General features: G+C 35.9%; 1 protein-coding gene across 22 annotated transcripts in view; it reads right to left on the bottom strand.

Moving 5' to 3' along the window:
• Nucleotides 1-9,562, bottom strand: part of LOC18437189 (Tetratricopeptide repeat (TPR)-like superfamily protein) — a 38,461-nt gene extending 28,899 nt beyond the window's left edge. For 4 of the 22 annotated variants that reach the window (XR_016058447.1, XR_016058446.1, XR_016058440.1 and 1 more), the window contains exons 1-5: nt 8,439-9,562; nt 7,901-8,059; nt 6,937-6,989; nt 5,012-5,046; nt 887-986 (exon numbers count right to left, since the gene is read on the bottom strand). Coding sequence is in view for 7 of the 22 variants with exons in the window: in XM_088870634.1 (XP_088726760.1) it covers nt 887-986; nt 5,012-5,046; nt 6,937-6,989; nt 7,901-8,059; nt 8,439-8,555 (464 nt within the window). In the remaining 15 variants the exon portion in view is untranslated. The remainder of the gene's footprint in view (nt 1-886; nt 987-5,011; nt 5,047-6,936; nt 6,990-7,900; nt 8,060-8,438) is intronic. The other 18 variants (XR_016058449.1, XR_016058443.1, XM_088870638.1 and 15 more) reach the window with 8 other exon arrangements.
• Between the last annotated feature and the right edge of the window lie 7,954 nt (nt 9,563-17,516).

Genomic DNA, 17,516 nt, shown 5'->3' with positions numbered 1-17,516 from the left:
TGTAAGTTCATAAACGTTTGTGCGCTGTGCCCGAGGTTGCCATCCACACGCGGCCGGTGGGTGATGTTAATCGTCCATGTGTGAACTTAAGGAATATCGGTATTTTGCCACGTGTTGACTCACTGTGACTCGTTATGTGATGTCATACAGGCGACTTTCACCCGTGTATGATGTCATACAAGCGGTTCACTGTGCAGAACTAGCTGGTTCGTTCTAGAACCGGCCGGTTCCCGGTTTTACACTGGAATCGGCATGGGGTAACCGATTCCCATGCCGACTCGGGCGAGTCCATTGCAACTCGCCAATTTTTAAATCACTGGTGACAAAACAAGAAGGGATAAAATTCAAAATGAATACATTCGGGAGAATTTAGATATGGCACTAATAGGAGATAAGATGAGAGAGAGTAAACTTAAGCGGGTTGGCCATGTGTGGCGCCAACCGAGTACAACATCTGTTAGGAGGTACGAGTTAGGTCAAGTGGAAGGGCTGAAAAGGGCAAGGAGAGGGCCCAAAAGGATGTGGTTGGAAGTAGTATGAAAAGATATGAGGGCTTAGCCTCACTGAGGGTATGGCCTTTAATAGAGCAGAATGGCAAACTAGGATTTGTGTAGCCTAACCTAATTAATTGGGAAAAGGGTATAATGATGATGATTGTATACTTTTCCATCATGATAGAAGCATCAAGTTGTAGGAGCAATGTGAACAACAATGAAATAAATGGAAAATGACAAAGCTCAAAACCTAAAGAAGTTTAACACAGAAGTAAATTTATTTAAGAAATCATATCACTTTCTTCAGTTTTCAACCATATGTACGTAGTAAAAATCTATGCGATGTGTGTATCCAATATTGCAAGCATATAGATGACCAAAAACATCTGTACCTTCGAACTGCTTCCAACTTCTCTTCAAAATCGCGGCCTACCACAACCTTGCTAGGATTTCCATCCAAGCCACTAACTATTTTAGGTGCCTCTGCATATTCTAATGATCAGTAGTTGTCAATCTAGATCATTTTACGACAAATTACAGATAGCAATTGAAAATTAAAATTAAAATTTAACAAATCAACTTTATCAAGAATCACATGAAATAGATCAGACATAAACACTAAGCACAAAACGTACTAAAATTGCATGAAGCTGCAACAAAAATATTTTTAATATCACCTTTTACAATGACGGAGAAATTGGGAATTTACAATGAAGGATTAATTGGGACTCTCAGAAACCATTGCAACACATGCATAAAATCACACAGAGTAATCAAGACAGCCCACTTTAAACTGCATATGATTCTAGAGTAGGAAGCACTACTCCATTGATGAGATTTTATTATTCTCCCTTAGCAAGAAGAAATATGAACAAGACTTCCAGGATGACCCAGGCAAGGGTCTAGTCGACCAATCAGGAGAAGAGTTGATCTGATCTGATTGCCACCCCTACCCCTCTCTGCATTACATGTCATAAGCCTACAAAACCAGGCATGCTAAAGGCATAAAACCCAACCAAAATATTTTTTATATAGATCAAATTATGATAAAACACTAAATTACTAAGGTTTTCAAGAGGAAATGGTACTTTGGAAACAATCTAAGCCAATGTTCTGAGAGTTGGCCTAGGCCACTCGGACTTGGCCGAGTAACTCGGCCTCGGCCTATGGGCAAGGCAAGTTTTGGGCGAGTAGGTTGTATAACATGTCTTTAAAGTTTCATTATATTAATACCTCAAATTTAAGTCAGATGTGCTCAAAAGGCTTCCCGGCTAGTCCTAACACATAAATTTGAACGCAGTCGGGATTCGAAATCCCACTAAAGTACACAACTTTTTTAATGTTTGTGACTTTTTTTATATGATAGGAACACCACTTTTAAAGATGTCATTTTTTTGGAGTTCCAAAAAGAATATAGCCCCCGCAAGAATGGAACTCAAGACCACTTGTAAAGAGGTACGCTTACACAAGGGGGACTAACTAGCACGTCAGTCTACTACTTCATTGATAAAAGTGGCGCTCATATTATATATAACTATTTTTTCTCTTCATTTTCTTTAAAAAACAGAAAAAACAAATGAGTTGGCCTCGAGCGAGTTCCTCGGACATGCCTGAGTAACTCGCCTTGGCCAAGCCCGAGTACCTTGGCCAAGTCGATTTTCTGAACACTGATCTAAGCCTATTAGAGCCAATAAACAATATCTAGTTAGCAAATTGAGTTGAAAAAAAATATTAGCAACATTAAGTTAATACGTCTATAGCAACATCATTTTATGCATCAAAGAATCATTTGCTAAATTTTTTTTTAGGAGGAAAAACTACTTTCCAAACATTCCAAGCAACCTAAAAGCATAAAAAACATAAAACTAAAAATTTAAAAAAGAAAAAGAAAACAAACCCAACAATATAAAGACATAAAAATCATCTCTATATATATGTAAAGAGTAATGATACTATGAGACCCTCCCACACCCATGAGAGTAGGACCCCAAAGCATCACCATTAAATTTTGACACAAATCTCCAGAAAACCCATTCACCCAAGTCCCACACCCATGTCATAACTTTTCTAAAGATCTGTGCCAAAATTTAATGGTGATCCTTTGGGGTCCTACTCACATGGGTGTGGAAGGGTCTCATAGTGTCATTACTCATGTAAAAAGTAAAAATGAGGAAAATTTGAAATCTTAATTATTGTTTTTGAGATAATACAATAAAACTACTACATTAATTAAAATATTATTAGCTCTACAGATATTAATGAAAAAATAAGATATATGAATTTAAAATGGACAAAATGAAACCCAATTTCGCTTACCCAAAATTTCAAACTTCAAAGTCGATCCTCCAATCTTTGCACTCAGTGCAAATGCATGCCTCCAGTCTTTGCCAAGGGGTCCTCAAATGCCCCAAATTGGAACTCCTAAACTAGATCTCAGAAATTCCAGTTCAGAACTAGTTGATCCAAGCTCTTAAAATAATAGACCAAATAGTGTTCTGATGTTCAAAATCTCGTGTTTATGAGATTTTGAGTGGTTATTTATGGGAAATAAGTCCTGTGATTTGATAAAAAACTGAAAAATCATAGGCTTAGGTAACACTTTTCAATTAAGATCAAGCTAAGGTTGCGAAGAAATCATAGCCAAACCCTAGTTTGAAAATCATAATCTTACAAATCTGAGAAATTTGATGTTTTTTTAGCTCAAATCTAAACTAATTCAATAGATGGAACAAGCAAAATTAAACCTAGAACCTAAATTTCAGACCAAATATCTGGTTGGTTGAGATAAAAATGGGAAAAAGGAGGTTTGATTCCCCCCCATCCGAAAATGGCAGGACTCGGCGAGTCTTGACAAACTTGGGAGCTTGTTAGAAACTTGCTTAGTTTTTGACCAATCACCCCAGTAACTATGGTAACCCTAGCAGTTATGTTAATAGTAAACCCCTGAGCAAGTAGAGGGGCTTCTAGGGACAGCAGGCTGCCAAAGCCCAAGGAACTCAGTCGAGTCCAAGTTGGATTTGCTGGGTCTTCAAATCCTGGTGAGAACAATTGTTTATTTTGCCGTTGGAGGGAGAGTAAGGAAGACAGATTTCTAAAGTCAAGAATCGATGTCGAGCATTAAAATCAAGTTACTTCACCAACTACATATGCGAGTCAGAGAAGAAGCAGTAAGACACAAGATACAATATTCTAGTTTTTTCATTTGTTTATGAGTGGGTTCGCCACAAAATCTTACGGATGTAAATATGAAACATCAAAACAATGTGGTTCATGAACAAGAAGGAAATGAAAGAAAATTATTGGGTCTATGTTAGGGCCATGTTAGAAAATAGAGATTAGACGATATCGGAATCATGTTGAACATGTTCAAAGGCCCGAATCACATGGGGCTTGTGGCCATAGGACACGAGACCTAACTGCCTTAGGGGCAACAATGTGGGCATCACAGATCCATCAGCACTGAAGGCCATAAGAGTGACGATTTTACCATTTCTTCTCTTCACAAATGTCTAATGGCCAACAACTGATGGGTACACTACAATCATGGGGGTGACTTGCTCCTATGAGATTCTGCATTTGGAAGATGTGACCCATTACTATGAAAATTGAAGTCTTGCTTTCAGCTTACTTTCCTATGCAATCAATTTTGGTGTTAATTGCAACTCAAACAACATTTGGTTAAAAGACCTGAACCTATGGCATTAGAGAGGAAAACCTTCAATCATATGGACTAGACAACCATACATCTAAGTTTTGAGGGTTACTGCTTAAATCCCAGTAAAACTTTGCGAAGAAAACTCTAGTTCACATAAAATACTATAGTTGATGAGATTGGAAACAAAACATCCCTAAAGCCATGCAACCTTTGGACGAAGAATGTAAATATTAGATAACCCACAATAGGGTGAATAGAATCAGCTATCGATTAGAATCAACATAATAACAGTCAAAGAGCAAATAAACAAAAGAAAATGGCAAAACATTACCATGATTCATCTTATATCTCAAAACTATCAACTATTATAACATTCCCGAAGTTGAGGGGCTCAAAACAAGTATTGTGACAAGTAAATATGGATGCATACAAGAACTCAATTGAAGCATATTTACATAAACAAAACCATGACATATTAGAAAGAGCAACAAAACATTGATGATTGTGATGATCATGATAATGAGAAGAGGAACTTGACCATTAGTTGCAACAAGGCTTTTAGTTGCAAAAAGCCTTTTAATGCAACAAGCCTTTTAATGCAACAAGCCTTTTAATGCAGTCACTGAATGTTATCTAGATTAAATTAAACTTGAAAATATAACAAAACAATCAATCTAGACAAGCAAAGAAACAAGGGATCTGCAAAACTATCAGGCTCGCATCATCCATTCTTATCATTGGGAAAAAAATAATTACATAGTTAATGGTACAGGGTTATTTGAATTGAGGATAAAACATAAAACATGACACTATAAAGTAACAATGTCTCAACAAGGGGAAGCAAACAACAATGGGAACTTACGACTAAACATGTCAGACTGCACTGATGACGACTTTCTGGAACAAATGATGAAGTCCATTATTAAGCAAGGAAGAGTTGATAAGAAACAATATAGATACAATAATAACCAACCAATAAACATAGCAAAGTACAAAAAATGCAGCAAATGGAAATCTATGCAAAATAACATAAACGAACCAAACAACAAGTTAAATAACAAATAGGGCAGCAAAAGATGTGCTTGGGTTAATGTTGACAATATGACAAAATCCTTAATTTACCATTTACTTTTCCTTTTCATAATGCATTAGTTCAGAATCCATATGGGCTCAGTGTAATCATTAGTCATTAGAGTTTAGAGTTTAGAGTATCAGTGCAATTGCAGGGGTCCATAATTCTTTTTTTCCATAACAAATAATATGATGCGTTGCCGCGAGACAAGTCATCTTGCGGTACTTGAACAAATCGGCACACCACCAAAATAATGTGATGGATACCATGCCAAGTAGTATAGAAACAGAGAAATACTTCATCAAAGAATCTGTAAATTGTCGAACCAGGAATGACAATCGATTTTTTTTTGTAGATAAGTTGTCGGAAAAGACTGAATTTTCTATTGTGATACACCTAGATATGTAGATATGAAAGTGGTCCAATGATAGCAATGGAGCCAGCAACTCTCAAGGTTGGCTCCATGGTATCATGTGTCTGCCAGTTCCTTCAGTCTCCAGAGGCCAACCACTGTACTTCCTCTGTGCCCTTCGTGAATATCTCATGGCGCTCTAGAAATCTGATATTCAACAATCTTAATAAAGAAGGGCCCAATCCAAGAACAAGGAACTAAACCAGATATTCGACTATTTGATGTACGGCAAGAAGAATTAATGCAAATACCATGAAGTGGGATTTGTTGTAACTGATAAGTGGTAGCATGCACGAGACACTCTTTTATGATCACAGTGGAAGAACTTCACAAATATCCTGGATCTTACATTTTGGTTATATCATATGGGATACAGCAACCAAGTTGTCATGATGCCCCTGGGTTTATTTATCATAAAACAATAATTTGAGGGTTAAGGTGTTCAAGTCACCGCCAGGCATGGCATGTACTAAAAACATGAGGTGATGGGTGAAAGTATTAGAGGTAGGATTTCAAAGAGTAAGGAGGTAGGGATGCTACATTTGCTGTAGTACATAAGGTATTTTATGGTCTATAAGTGATTCGCTACTGAAAACACATATTTGGAGGGGCAGCGATATTTTAAGAAGAATGTGCAGCTTCAAGACCCAGAAAGTAAGATATCCATGCACTTCAACCAAGGTAACTTCTGTGTGGGAAGGGATAAATGAGTCTAATCATCAGTAATCACTATATCATCTAAATAACCATAAGCATGACAGTCGAGAATCTATTAAAAAATGAGGTGTTTGTAACACATTGAGAGAACGCCATGGCGGCACAAGAGCTATACAATGGTCAAAGTGAGCTCTCTGTGCCCGTTTGAGAGTTTATTTTGTAAACAATTCATGAATGTGTCAGTTGGATTAGCCAGAGGCAAGTTCAAAAAAAAATCCTACTAGAATGATCTCCATCAGAAACAACAACGAATCTGTACCAACAAAATCCATATATTGAACTTAGAGACAAGCTTAAGAGCCTCCCCATAGATAATCCTTGATGTATGCCCCTAGAAATCAAGCAAGATTTATATTGTTATCTGCCACCTACCATAACTCAAAGGATAGGAAAGGAACGATTAAAAGAAATTATAACCTGTAATTTGTGAGGTTCTAACTCAGAGATAATTGGCTTTGTAGTATGTATAAATTTCATATGACAAACTACATTACCACCATACATCCTCTTATAGTCAAACAATATGTCATTTGTGGCTAATTCACGAGGAAATATAGAGTCATAGAAATCAGATATATTTCTCTACCTTTGTTGTGGTGTACGGCCACTATCTTCTCCTGAGATATTATAGCGATTGGCCTGTGGATATGGAAAGAAGCAAAACAGATTTAAATGCAACAAACACTTCGAATACATATTTGTCACAAACATGTCAGCACAAATATATAGTTGACCGATAAACAAACAAACAAACACGCATGCACGTATGCACGCACACACACACACACACACACACACACAACCCAGATACAATATAATGTAATACATTACAGAGCCTTCAATCTTTAACATAGTAAGAGAAGGAAACAAAGAACGATTCTTACAATTCATTATAAACACCCTTGATAAAATTAAAGCAAAATAATATACTTTTTACTTGCCACATTATGGATCATAAATGATGTTTATTTCTATATTGGAAATGACTAATAAATGCCAAATTAAGTTCATACACAATGGAAAATTGAAAACATCATCCCACAAGAAAGAGAAGGAGCTCTAATCAGAAATACTTGATGCAACTTGTATGAGATTCTTTGCTCAAGGCTTCAATGACTAATTGTCAACAGCCCAAGTCTCACCAACCAACATCCCAAGCCTCACCAACCTCCATGACTAGATTCTCTATTTTTTCCTAGGGGAGCTTTCAAGAATCTTATGTAGAAAAGGGAAAATATCAACTCAGCATATTATGTTTCTAACTCATACACAATAATCATTCACTCAATTCAATGAAGTTCTACCTCTAGGCATGGTTTTGTCACTTAAAAATACAAACTCCACATTCTGAATGAAGGTCCCTGGCATATATTTTAGAATCATGGATTAATGAACTCCAAATCAGCTTAATAAAATGGATCAAGGGGGACACAAGGAATGCAGAATTGTCACAAATGTTGAAGAAGATGATGATTTGGAAATGCAAAAATATAATAAGCATATTTTCAAGGAGTTCTAAGAGGAGGTAAGAGCATTATGATATTGAATACCTTCTCTTTTTTGGAAGGTTCAGGCCCAAAACCACGTCTTCCCCCAGAACTAGAACAAGAGATACCAAAATTTCCTCCCCAGTGATCATCAGTACAGAACTTATGTAAGCCACGTTCTCTAAATTGTGATAATCTGTCTCTTTTGGGTAGCGTCTTGATCTGAAAACAAATATTATTAATTAGAAACATAATCACACAAAACATGAGAGAAAATAAAAATTTCCATCAAATGAAACTGCAGATTGTGACTAACATTGGAAGACATGAATTGCAAGATATAAAAGAAACAGTCCAATGCATGTTTTGCAAACACTTTAAGTACAATTGACAAGCATTAGCCTAGTTAAAAGATTTTTACATTTGAGAGCATGGTGATGCATGTTATTAGTTAGGTTTAGTTTAAAAAATTGTCCAACAAACACCACAGAAAAGATAATTATAACAACACCGAAGAAAAGTTGTACAACGCTGCAGAAAATACAACTTATAACCAAATAGATAAATTCCAATGAAGCAACTAGTAAACAGTTATCCATGCCTGATTGCACTCCACAAGCCAGATTCTCTCCCAACGTGAGACTCTCTCAAGGGGGATCAACCCCAAACAATTCCTTTTCAAAACTTGCAACCTCAATACCTCTGATGCTCCCTCCATCCTCCAATTACAAACACAGCTTCAAAGTAACATACGTTCATCTATAGGAAAAGACTCACAAAGGGACAATTTCATTACCAACCATAAAAACCAAGAGGGGTTGTGTTACATATCAATATCTTGACCAGTTAACACTTCTAAATGTTAACCTTTAACATTTTTCAAACCAAATGGTGTGAACTTCATGCTAAGGTATTCAAAGTCGGTGTTCACCTCCAAAAATAACACTCGTGATTATTCATACGATCAATTTTCAGAGGACACTAGCGTGAAGCAGGAAATGCCCAAACATCCAGTCAGATATTTTAATGCGACACTAGCCATACTCCCAATGTCAAGAATTGAAATTGTATAGCTGAATGCTAACACATGATGCTATCAATCTATACACTGAGATGATTTTTGGTAAATCTGATGAAATTGGTTCATGGTAAATCTGAATGAAATTGCATATCTAAATGAAAACTCAGGGCAGCTACTCAGTTCTCCTCGCCTGTATATTGTTCAGGATTAAGAGATGAGATGAGAAAGGCTGATATAACTTAAAGTCTTAAACCATAGACTAATCTACCCAGAAAAAAAAAACATAGGAGTTCTTTTATATGGCTCCCGATTTGTTGGCCTTTCATCTATAAGCATCTACTAAAGAGCATTTCATCAAACAGAAGTTCATCACAATTCGAATAAGTTATCATTTCGCAAAACTGATCATTTAATCACTTCCAAAGTTCTGGATGGTCGCAATCTGCTCGGACAGTTTCAGTAACTCTGTTATTCCAAATCCAAAATTAAACAAAACCCTAGTCACTTAAAGGCTGCATATTCATTTTGAAACAAGACTGATTTTGCTAAATTTGGGACTATTTTTGGTGAGTCAAGACTACCAAGTTCTTCAGAACTTGTTTTTTTTGGGGTGGGCGGCGGAAGAGAGAAACAGAGGACATACCGTCCTGGGGAGAAGGCATTCCATGGCGGAATTTGAACACCCTCCTGCGCTCCTTGCTGCTGATTTGGATAACTTTTCGGTCTCCTTTTATTTGGCTTCTCTGAAGTAACTCGGAAACCGGCCGGTTCACCGGGCCTAATCGGGCATGTCGAAGGCGGGATAAAAAGACTCCCAATTTTAAAAAATATCAAAAAAATCCTATAACGTATAAAACATATATTTACAGTACAATTAAACAAATGAAGTTGAAAAGCAGTAAAAATAAATAAATTTTAAAAAATCAATTGTGCCCAAGGGTATTTTAAAAATAATTAAAAGAAGAAGAAAAAATGTAAAATTAGGTATTCATTGCCAAAATACATTCCATCAGTTGCTAAAATGATACAAAATATTCAAAAATACATTACAAATAAATTTTTTATTTTTTGGGATTATATATTAAAATAACTGGCTTGACGACCTAAATTGGCCAAACCTGGCTCGACCAGTGGCCAATTCTGGTTTGCTCGACAGGATCTGAGTTAGACCAGCCGATTTCTCAAACAAGTTCCAAGGATGGCAATCGGGGTCAAATACAAGTTGACACAACCATGGTCTAGGTTTGAACCCCGTCATTAAACGTATGGCTAATCTTGACTAGTTTAACATGAGTTTAGATCTATCTTAGACCAAATCAAGTCAGGTTGGGTCCATACTGAATATCCAGTATGGACCTAACTTGGCTCGATTTGGTCTAAGATAGACTCGGACTCGAACCAAACCCAAGTCAAGATAGATATAGTGATTTCATGCAACCATTCTATAATATATAATGAAATAATATTCAAAAATCATGTTAAGGCCATTTGTTTGATTTCAAATTTTAAATGTGCATTACTTTTACTCTAATGAACAACCACAACAAAAGTAAATTGTGAAAACCCACCTGCCTATTTTAATGAGATGCTTAGATCTAGACCTTATAAGAATCTTTTTCATTTTCAAAGTTTTTAGATACGTTTATTACCATTAAACTAGCAATGTTAAAAAACAAAGATAAATTGATTTTGAATTTATAAAAGCCTAGATCTTGAAATTCACCAAATTGATGGTCAAAATTCATTGTTGGATGATACTCATTTTGACCATATCTAAAGTGAAAATTGAGTTTTGTTTTTTTTTGGAATTTATTATTTGAATGAAAATAATTGCCATTATCATCAAGTTTTTTTCTAACTATTTGGGGTCGGGCACCCGAATCTTGGTCCGCCATTTTGCTTTATCAAGAGTCATACCCTCAGTGAGGCCATAAGTCTCTATATATTTATTCACTACTTCCAATTATGTGCTTTTGGGCTTACCCCTTACCCTTTTTAGCCTTCTATTGAACCAACTCATACCTCCAGATAGGTATTGTATTGGGTCTATATTGCACATGGTCAACCCACCTATGTATACTTTTTCTTATCTTATCATCATTTGAACCCACTCTTAAGTTCTTCCGAATGTGTGTGTAAAGTTGAGTTGATACAAATGCTACAAACATGGTTTTCTAGAGTGGTAATTTCATTATATCACAATGACAAGGTGACATGAGATCATTTCCCATATATACCTAACCCAACTTAATTGCTTGGGTATGGGTCTAATAAAATGGATCTAACCTAAGTTTGGATTCAATTAGGACCATGTCTCTTTTGGTCCAGGTTGGGGTGACCCAAACCCAACCCCTTGCCATTTACAGCCCTACTCTTCCTTTTTGCACCGTGAAGTCGTGCTTACAAAGTTTGTGCTATGGGAGCACAGGACACATGAATATGTGATCCAAATAATCACATTGAAAATTATGATTAATAAGCTCGATTCCATGTGTAGCGAAAGCATGTTACTAAATTATATGATAGTCCCCATTTTTTTTGGAATAATTGTTTCATGTGGACTAGACCGCATTTCTATAGTATGTCATCCGGCGGTATAAATCATCCATCTTAAAGATGGATTCAAATAGGTTGTCCATCTAAAAACAATTGTAACTAACGGTTCAAATGTTTTCTTAATATAATTATTATTTCTAGTTTTCAAATTTTATTTATTTTTCATATTCATGATCTCCATGTTCAAAATTATATATTTTCTAAAAGAGTAATGATCATATGAGACCCATCCATGTGTAGGACCCTAAAGGATCGCCATTAAATTTAGCACAGATCTCTATAAAAGTTATCACACGGGTGTGGAACTTGACTTTTCTAGAGATCTGTGCCAAATTTAATGGTGATCCTTTGGGGTCCTACATACATGCGTATGGGAGGGTCTCACAAGATCATTTCCCCTTCTAAAAAATTGGATCAAATTACATGTAAAAAATATTTATTGCCAAGTCTGTATTTCTATAATATGCGGGCTGGACGCATGCTAACCGCATCCTTTTTTCTAACAATGTGTAAAGCCACTGATGGAACTTGGCCCAAATGTTGAGACCGAGCCTTGAAGTCTATGCCTAGTTAGCTAGACAATGAACTACGTATGGGTCATTAGCCAAAGCCCTTTTGCTTGACAAGTCCCTTTACCCAAACCAGTTAACCATAAAGTACCAAAACTCAAGGGTGAAAAATAAAAGAAGAACCATACGATGAAAAATAAAAGACCATAAGAAATGATGATTTTACAATCATCTCAGTTTGAAAAAGACAGTAAAGAATCTAGAAGTTAGAACCTTCCTGTGAAGTAGAAGATCTGCCTCACTAAACATGTGAATTTTGGAACAAGTACTGTGTTTGATAATCTAACTAGCCTATTGTCTTCTGATTTCAATTAAATAGATAGTAATCCAAGAAAACTGGTTCACTAAAACAAACTCTCCAAATAGCAAGTTCAAAAACACAAACTCCCCAAATAAGAGATGAGGAAGGGTGAATTTCTAGTTGGAAAAACATGTCAAAATGATAATAGTTTCTATTTTATAGACATGACGAGAGAGGCACAAATGGATGATGGATAAATACAATATTCTCATTTCGATGGTGATTACTCTTTCTTTTCTTTTTTGTTTTCTTCTTTTTTTTTCTTTTTTTTTTCGGGCAAAGGAGCATAGGGAGAGGAGCAAATAAAAGCAAAATCACAATAGATATTTTCCTTTAAGTAAAAGGGCGATCACGATGGTTTGAGCAATGTTGCCAACCATGCATATGAATAAAATTACCAAAGTACCCCAAATTTCAACTTTCTAAGTATCCTTCCCTGACACTTTTGATACCACTTATAAACCCCAATAATGTTTTCTTTTGCTATTACCCCCAAGTTGAAAGAGTGTTTTTTTTAGACCAAAATACTCTCGTTCAACCCATGTTCAGTCACTTGCTTCTTCTTTCTTTCTTTTTTTTCAGTGCCGGATCAAAAAATGAGTCTAGTCTGGCACAAAAAATGTGTCGAACTAATCTAGGATATTGATTTTATAGTGCTAGTCTTGCACAAAACACTATCGAACCTGCCAGACCGGCTTCTGAAGTTAGTCCTGTAGTTTTGGTGTTGGACCAGTACTATAAAAACATAGGTATAAATGTGTTTATACTTGAGAATGCGGGCAATGAACTCAATCACTGTCTTGGTTTCAAGTGTAAACTCGTCGAATGAAGTTGATAGAGAAAGGGGTCCCGTCAAGTTGCGTTCCGGGCAAGAATCAGGTCACAAGACTTTATCCCACTTAGACCGCCGACAAAGCCGGCTTCCTGTACACCTTAGCCTTGGAGTTCAAGAGAGGTCTTGAAGTATTTAGTAAAGAGAGGGGGCAGCTTAATGAAAAACTTTAAAAAGCTAATAAATGCACAAAATAAAATTAAATAAAGCTCATAAATGCCATTAATGAAATCAAAATAAGAAAGAAAATGATCTTTTAGGTTGGGGCCCTAGGCTTGGTGCCTGTCCAGACTTCAGAGTTGATAATAGCACGACTAGTCCCGGTCCTTCGAGTTTTTACTAGTCAAAGCAATGGGTGGAAGAGGGCCCTAAAAGTCGAATTATCCGAACCACCATCGATTTTGATTGAATTGGGTGAGATTTCTAATATTCAAGTTTGGTTTTAGGGTTTAGATGAGCTCGGTTCTAGTCTAGCACGGCTTACGCACATTTTATAAAATTCTTGGTCCTTGGCTCGAAGAGGAGCCTTCTATTTATAGATAAAACAGTTCGCTGTTGGGCATTTTTTATTCAATCTAGGCCCTTCAAATTATGGCGTTGATGTCAATGCCTTTGGCATCACTGACAATGTCTCCCAATCAACATTCATTAGCATTAATTACTGTGCGTGCCATTAAATGCTCCAAGATCATGTGATTCTAGCCCGGGCACAGCTTTGTGTGCAAGGTGTCGGAGGTTCAACGACATTGACATTGTCGTTGGTGCCATTCAAAGTGTCTTTCTAACAAAAGTTACCTTATGTCATCTTCTAGGCATTCTTCCGTACAACTAACTGACCAATCAAAATTTGTCGTTATTTTGACTGTCTTTGGCGCCATTCCCAGTGTTGTTGGTGTCAGTCGATCATTTGGATGTCATCATATGAATGATGGCTAATTTGACATTTCATTCAATGAATTAGAGAATGGCACTCCCTTTTGTGCTGACATCTGACATGTTAGTCCTTGCTGACACGTGATACTGGTCTGTACATCCACCATATATTCGCCTTTGATTCTCATAGAGGTGATGCTGGTCTTAGTGGCACTAGCGCCACTTGCAATGGTGTCAGGCCTTTTCTCCTTTATTGTGTCACCGTTTCTGTATAGAGTGTCGGGGCATTTTTTAGTGTCATTACTGGGAGTGGTGCTGACACTATTGGCAGTGGATTCATAACTTTTTGCTTTTGGACTGCTTCCAGCTTGGATATTCTGAGTTCTTATATGTCTTGCTCATTCGTCAAGTTAGGTCAGGAAGGTGTGTGAATGGTTCAAGTTCCGAGGGTAGCTTGCCTAGGGTATTTTGGCATATCCTCGATTGGGTTTGGGGTGTCTACAAAATGAAAGAGAGGGGGAAGATAGGGGTATTTTAGTCATAAATCTTTTAACATTTTTTGAATGGGGAAAAGTGCTAGAAAAACTAAGCTAATATCTTTTTAGCATTCTAAAAAGGGGTTTAGTTAAACTACTCCTACACATGGAGTATATATTTAATATACTCAAATTTTTTGGACATTTTGGTTACTTTATCCTATAACATAGTAACTTTTTATCTTCGTGTATTTAAGTAATTGGTAAAGGGTAAAATAACGGGCCGTCACTTGGTGTGATGGTAAAAAGCTCGGGTGTCCAGTGCAAGAGCGCGTGTTCGAGTCCTGAGAACGACTACTTTGTGCATAACAAGGCAAACGTTAGGATCGTTTCCCACTTACCCCTCCCGGAACCTTGCGTAGGCGAGACCGGCACCAGGTTATGGTGCTTAGTAAAAGGTAAAGTAAAAATTCTTAAAAGAAACAAAATCATTTATTAAATATAATAGACAATGACATCACCGACATGATGTATAACATCACCCATATGAAGCATTAATTATTTTTTAACCACTAATTGACTGTCATTAGTTTTTTAGAGAAATATCCATTCTACTCCTCCTAATGACCAAAAATACCATTGCTTAAAATATTTTGTATTATAACTATCTAAGCACATTAAGTATAAACCATAGTAAACAAATCGGAGAATAATAAAATATTAACAGACTGAAACATTAGTAATAAATCGGTTTATTTCAAAAAGCTGGAGAAAAAAATCAAATAAAAAATATTGATCGCCTAAATATAAGGTAAGCTATGGAATTGTGAATATTTCGGATTTGGTTAAAAAAAAGTAGTAAAAAAATTGGATTTGTAAAGATGACACTTTATAATATTATGATTTGCAGCTATTTTATATATATATATATATATATATATATTAGAGCCATTAAACAATAATTTTATAGCTTTATTAGTGTCATTAGAGAAATACTTGATAATTTTTTGTTGAAACATTCAACAAATCTAGCAACAATGCTTACTATGCTTTCACAATACAAAACATATTGTAGATTTATTGGGAGAATAAAATAAAGCAACAACAATACTAAACATAATAACTAATTGGCAAATAACAAGAACTGTGAACCAAGTTATAAGATTATTTTTCAAAGAAAAAAACAAAAAATGCCCTCAATATAGGATTGCAGTTAATTAAAAGGAAATGCAAACAAATAAATGATTTAAAATAATGGTCCATCCAAAATGCTATGTTGTATGTACCAATGAAATAAAAATAAAAAATAAAACACAAAATTAATCAAGCTTCTTTATACATAAACGCAACAACAAATGCTTAAATAAATTCGAATCACACTATACTCCAGGCTACCTAAATCTTTAGTATCACTAAATCTCTCTTGCTCTTTATAATGACGCCGTGGGTTTAAAGAAAAAAAGATTTTTTTTTTTATTACTCTGCTTCTAATTCTACCTAGTATTTTGAGATATACAATTGTTTTGATTACTTTTATGCGATAATATATTGCTTGTATTTTTTTGCAATTTTTATAAGGGAACTTATTGGTGAAAAATTTGATGGAATTTTTTTATTAAATCATGATTCTTAATTTACTCCCATTGTTAGTATACTTATCTTTAAACCAAAATTCAATGATGTTAAGTTAATGAATAAATAAAACTATTGGGAAGAATTTTATTTAAAAAGTCTTTTTGAAAAAAGATGCAATACAAATTTATATCGGTTCCATTAAAAAAAAAGTGATTTTTTGAAGATCTTTTAAAAAACTCAGAGTTCTTAATGAATTTCAATATATATATTAGTTTAAATCATGTTTTAAATATAGACTTGCTAACTATGATATATACTCATGTGATGCGTAGGAGTAGCCTAACAAAAACCTTTAAAAAGTTGTTGAAAATAAAAAACGGAAAATTACAAAAAAAAAAACCCAAGACCACACTTTCTATGCAACTTACCCGAACCCAACTTTTTTTCTCATTTTTTTCTCCAAGTCAAACTTGAAATGCAAATACCCCCAAGGGAAAAAGTTCAATTTTTTTAGATGGAAATGTCCTTCCAATAAAAAAAATCATTTTGGCTAGATTTGACGTTGACTTTTGGACCTAGTAGTATATTCCAGGAGCTCACCATAACATTGCCGGAGAGCACAAGTATCCGACTGCCCTAAGACAACTACTGGACAAAAACTGAGTATTGCTGGACCGCCTTAAGACAACTACCAGACCGACCGCCCTAAGACAACTACTGGACAAAAACTGAGTACTGCTGGACTGCCTTAAGACAACTACCGGACCGAAGGTAAGTACTGTTGTAGTGTCAGAGTCATGGAATCCAATAACATCTATTGCCGGATTGTCCTTTGCAACTACGAGACCACATTTTGAATTGCCGAACCATACTTTAGACAGTGCCGGAGCCCTACAACCGGACCGCACTTTACACATTGCCAGAGCCCTACTACCAAACCACACTTTACACAGTGCCGAACCGCACTTTACACAATGCCCGACCGCTACTGCCGGACCGCACTTACACAGTGCCGGAGCCCCTATTTTGGTGGGATAGAGGAGAGAGAGGTGTGGGTAAGGTAAAAGTAATGCCGACGCCCCTATTTTGGTGGGATAAAGGAGAGAGAGGTCTATTTTGGTGCGATAGAGGAGAGTGAGGTGTGGGTAAGGTAAAAATAATGCCGGAGCACTACTGCCGGACCGCATTTTACACATTTATTTGGGTGGAGGTTATTTGCACGGAAAGTGTATTGTGGGAAAAAAAGTGAGAGAGAAAGTTATGTTAGGTTAACTTACATAAAAAGTATAGTCTACGAGGGTTTTTTTTTTATAATTTTTTGAAGGAACGGTTTGTATAACACTGAGGCTCTAAACAATCAAAGTAAAGTATACCTTCAAGTAGTGTCGATAAATATGCTTTCAATAGTAGAAATCTTTGTAATAGCCTTAAAATATATTTTCATCTTTAATTATAAAATTTATAGCTTCAAAAATC

Source organism: Amborella trichopoda, chromosome 6, assembly GCF_054954075.1.
Source record: "Amborella trichopoda isolate Santa Cruz 75 chromosome 6, AtrichopodaSantaCruz75HAP2 v2.0, whole genome shotgun sequence".
Taxonomy (NCBI): domain Eukaryota; kingdom Viridiplantae; phylum Streptophyta; class Magnoliopsida; order Amborellales; family Amborellaceae; genus Amborella; species Amborella trichopoda.
This window is presented reverse-complemented; position numbering and strand designations above follow the sequence as displayed.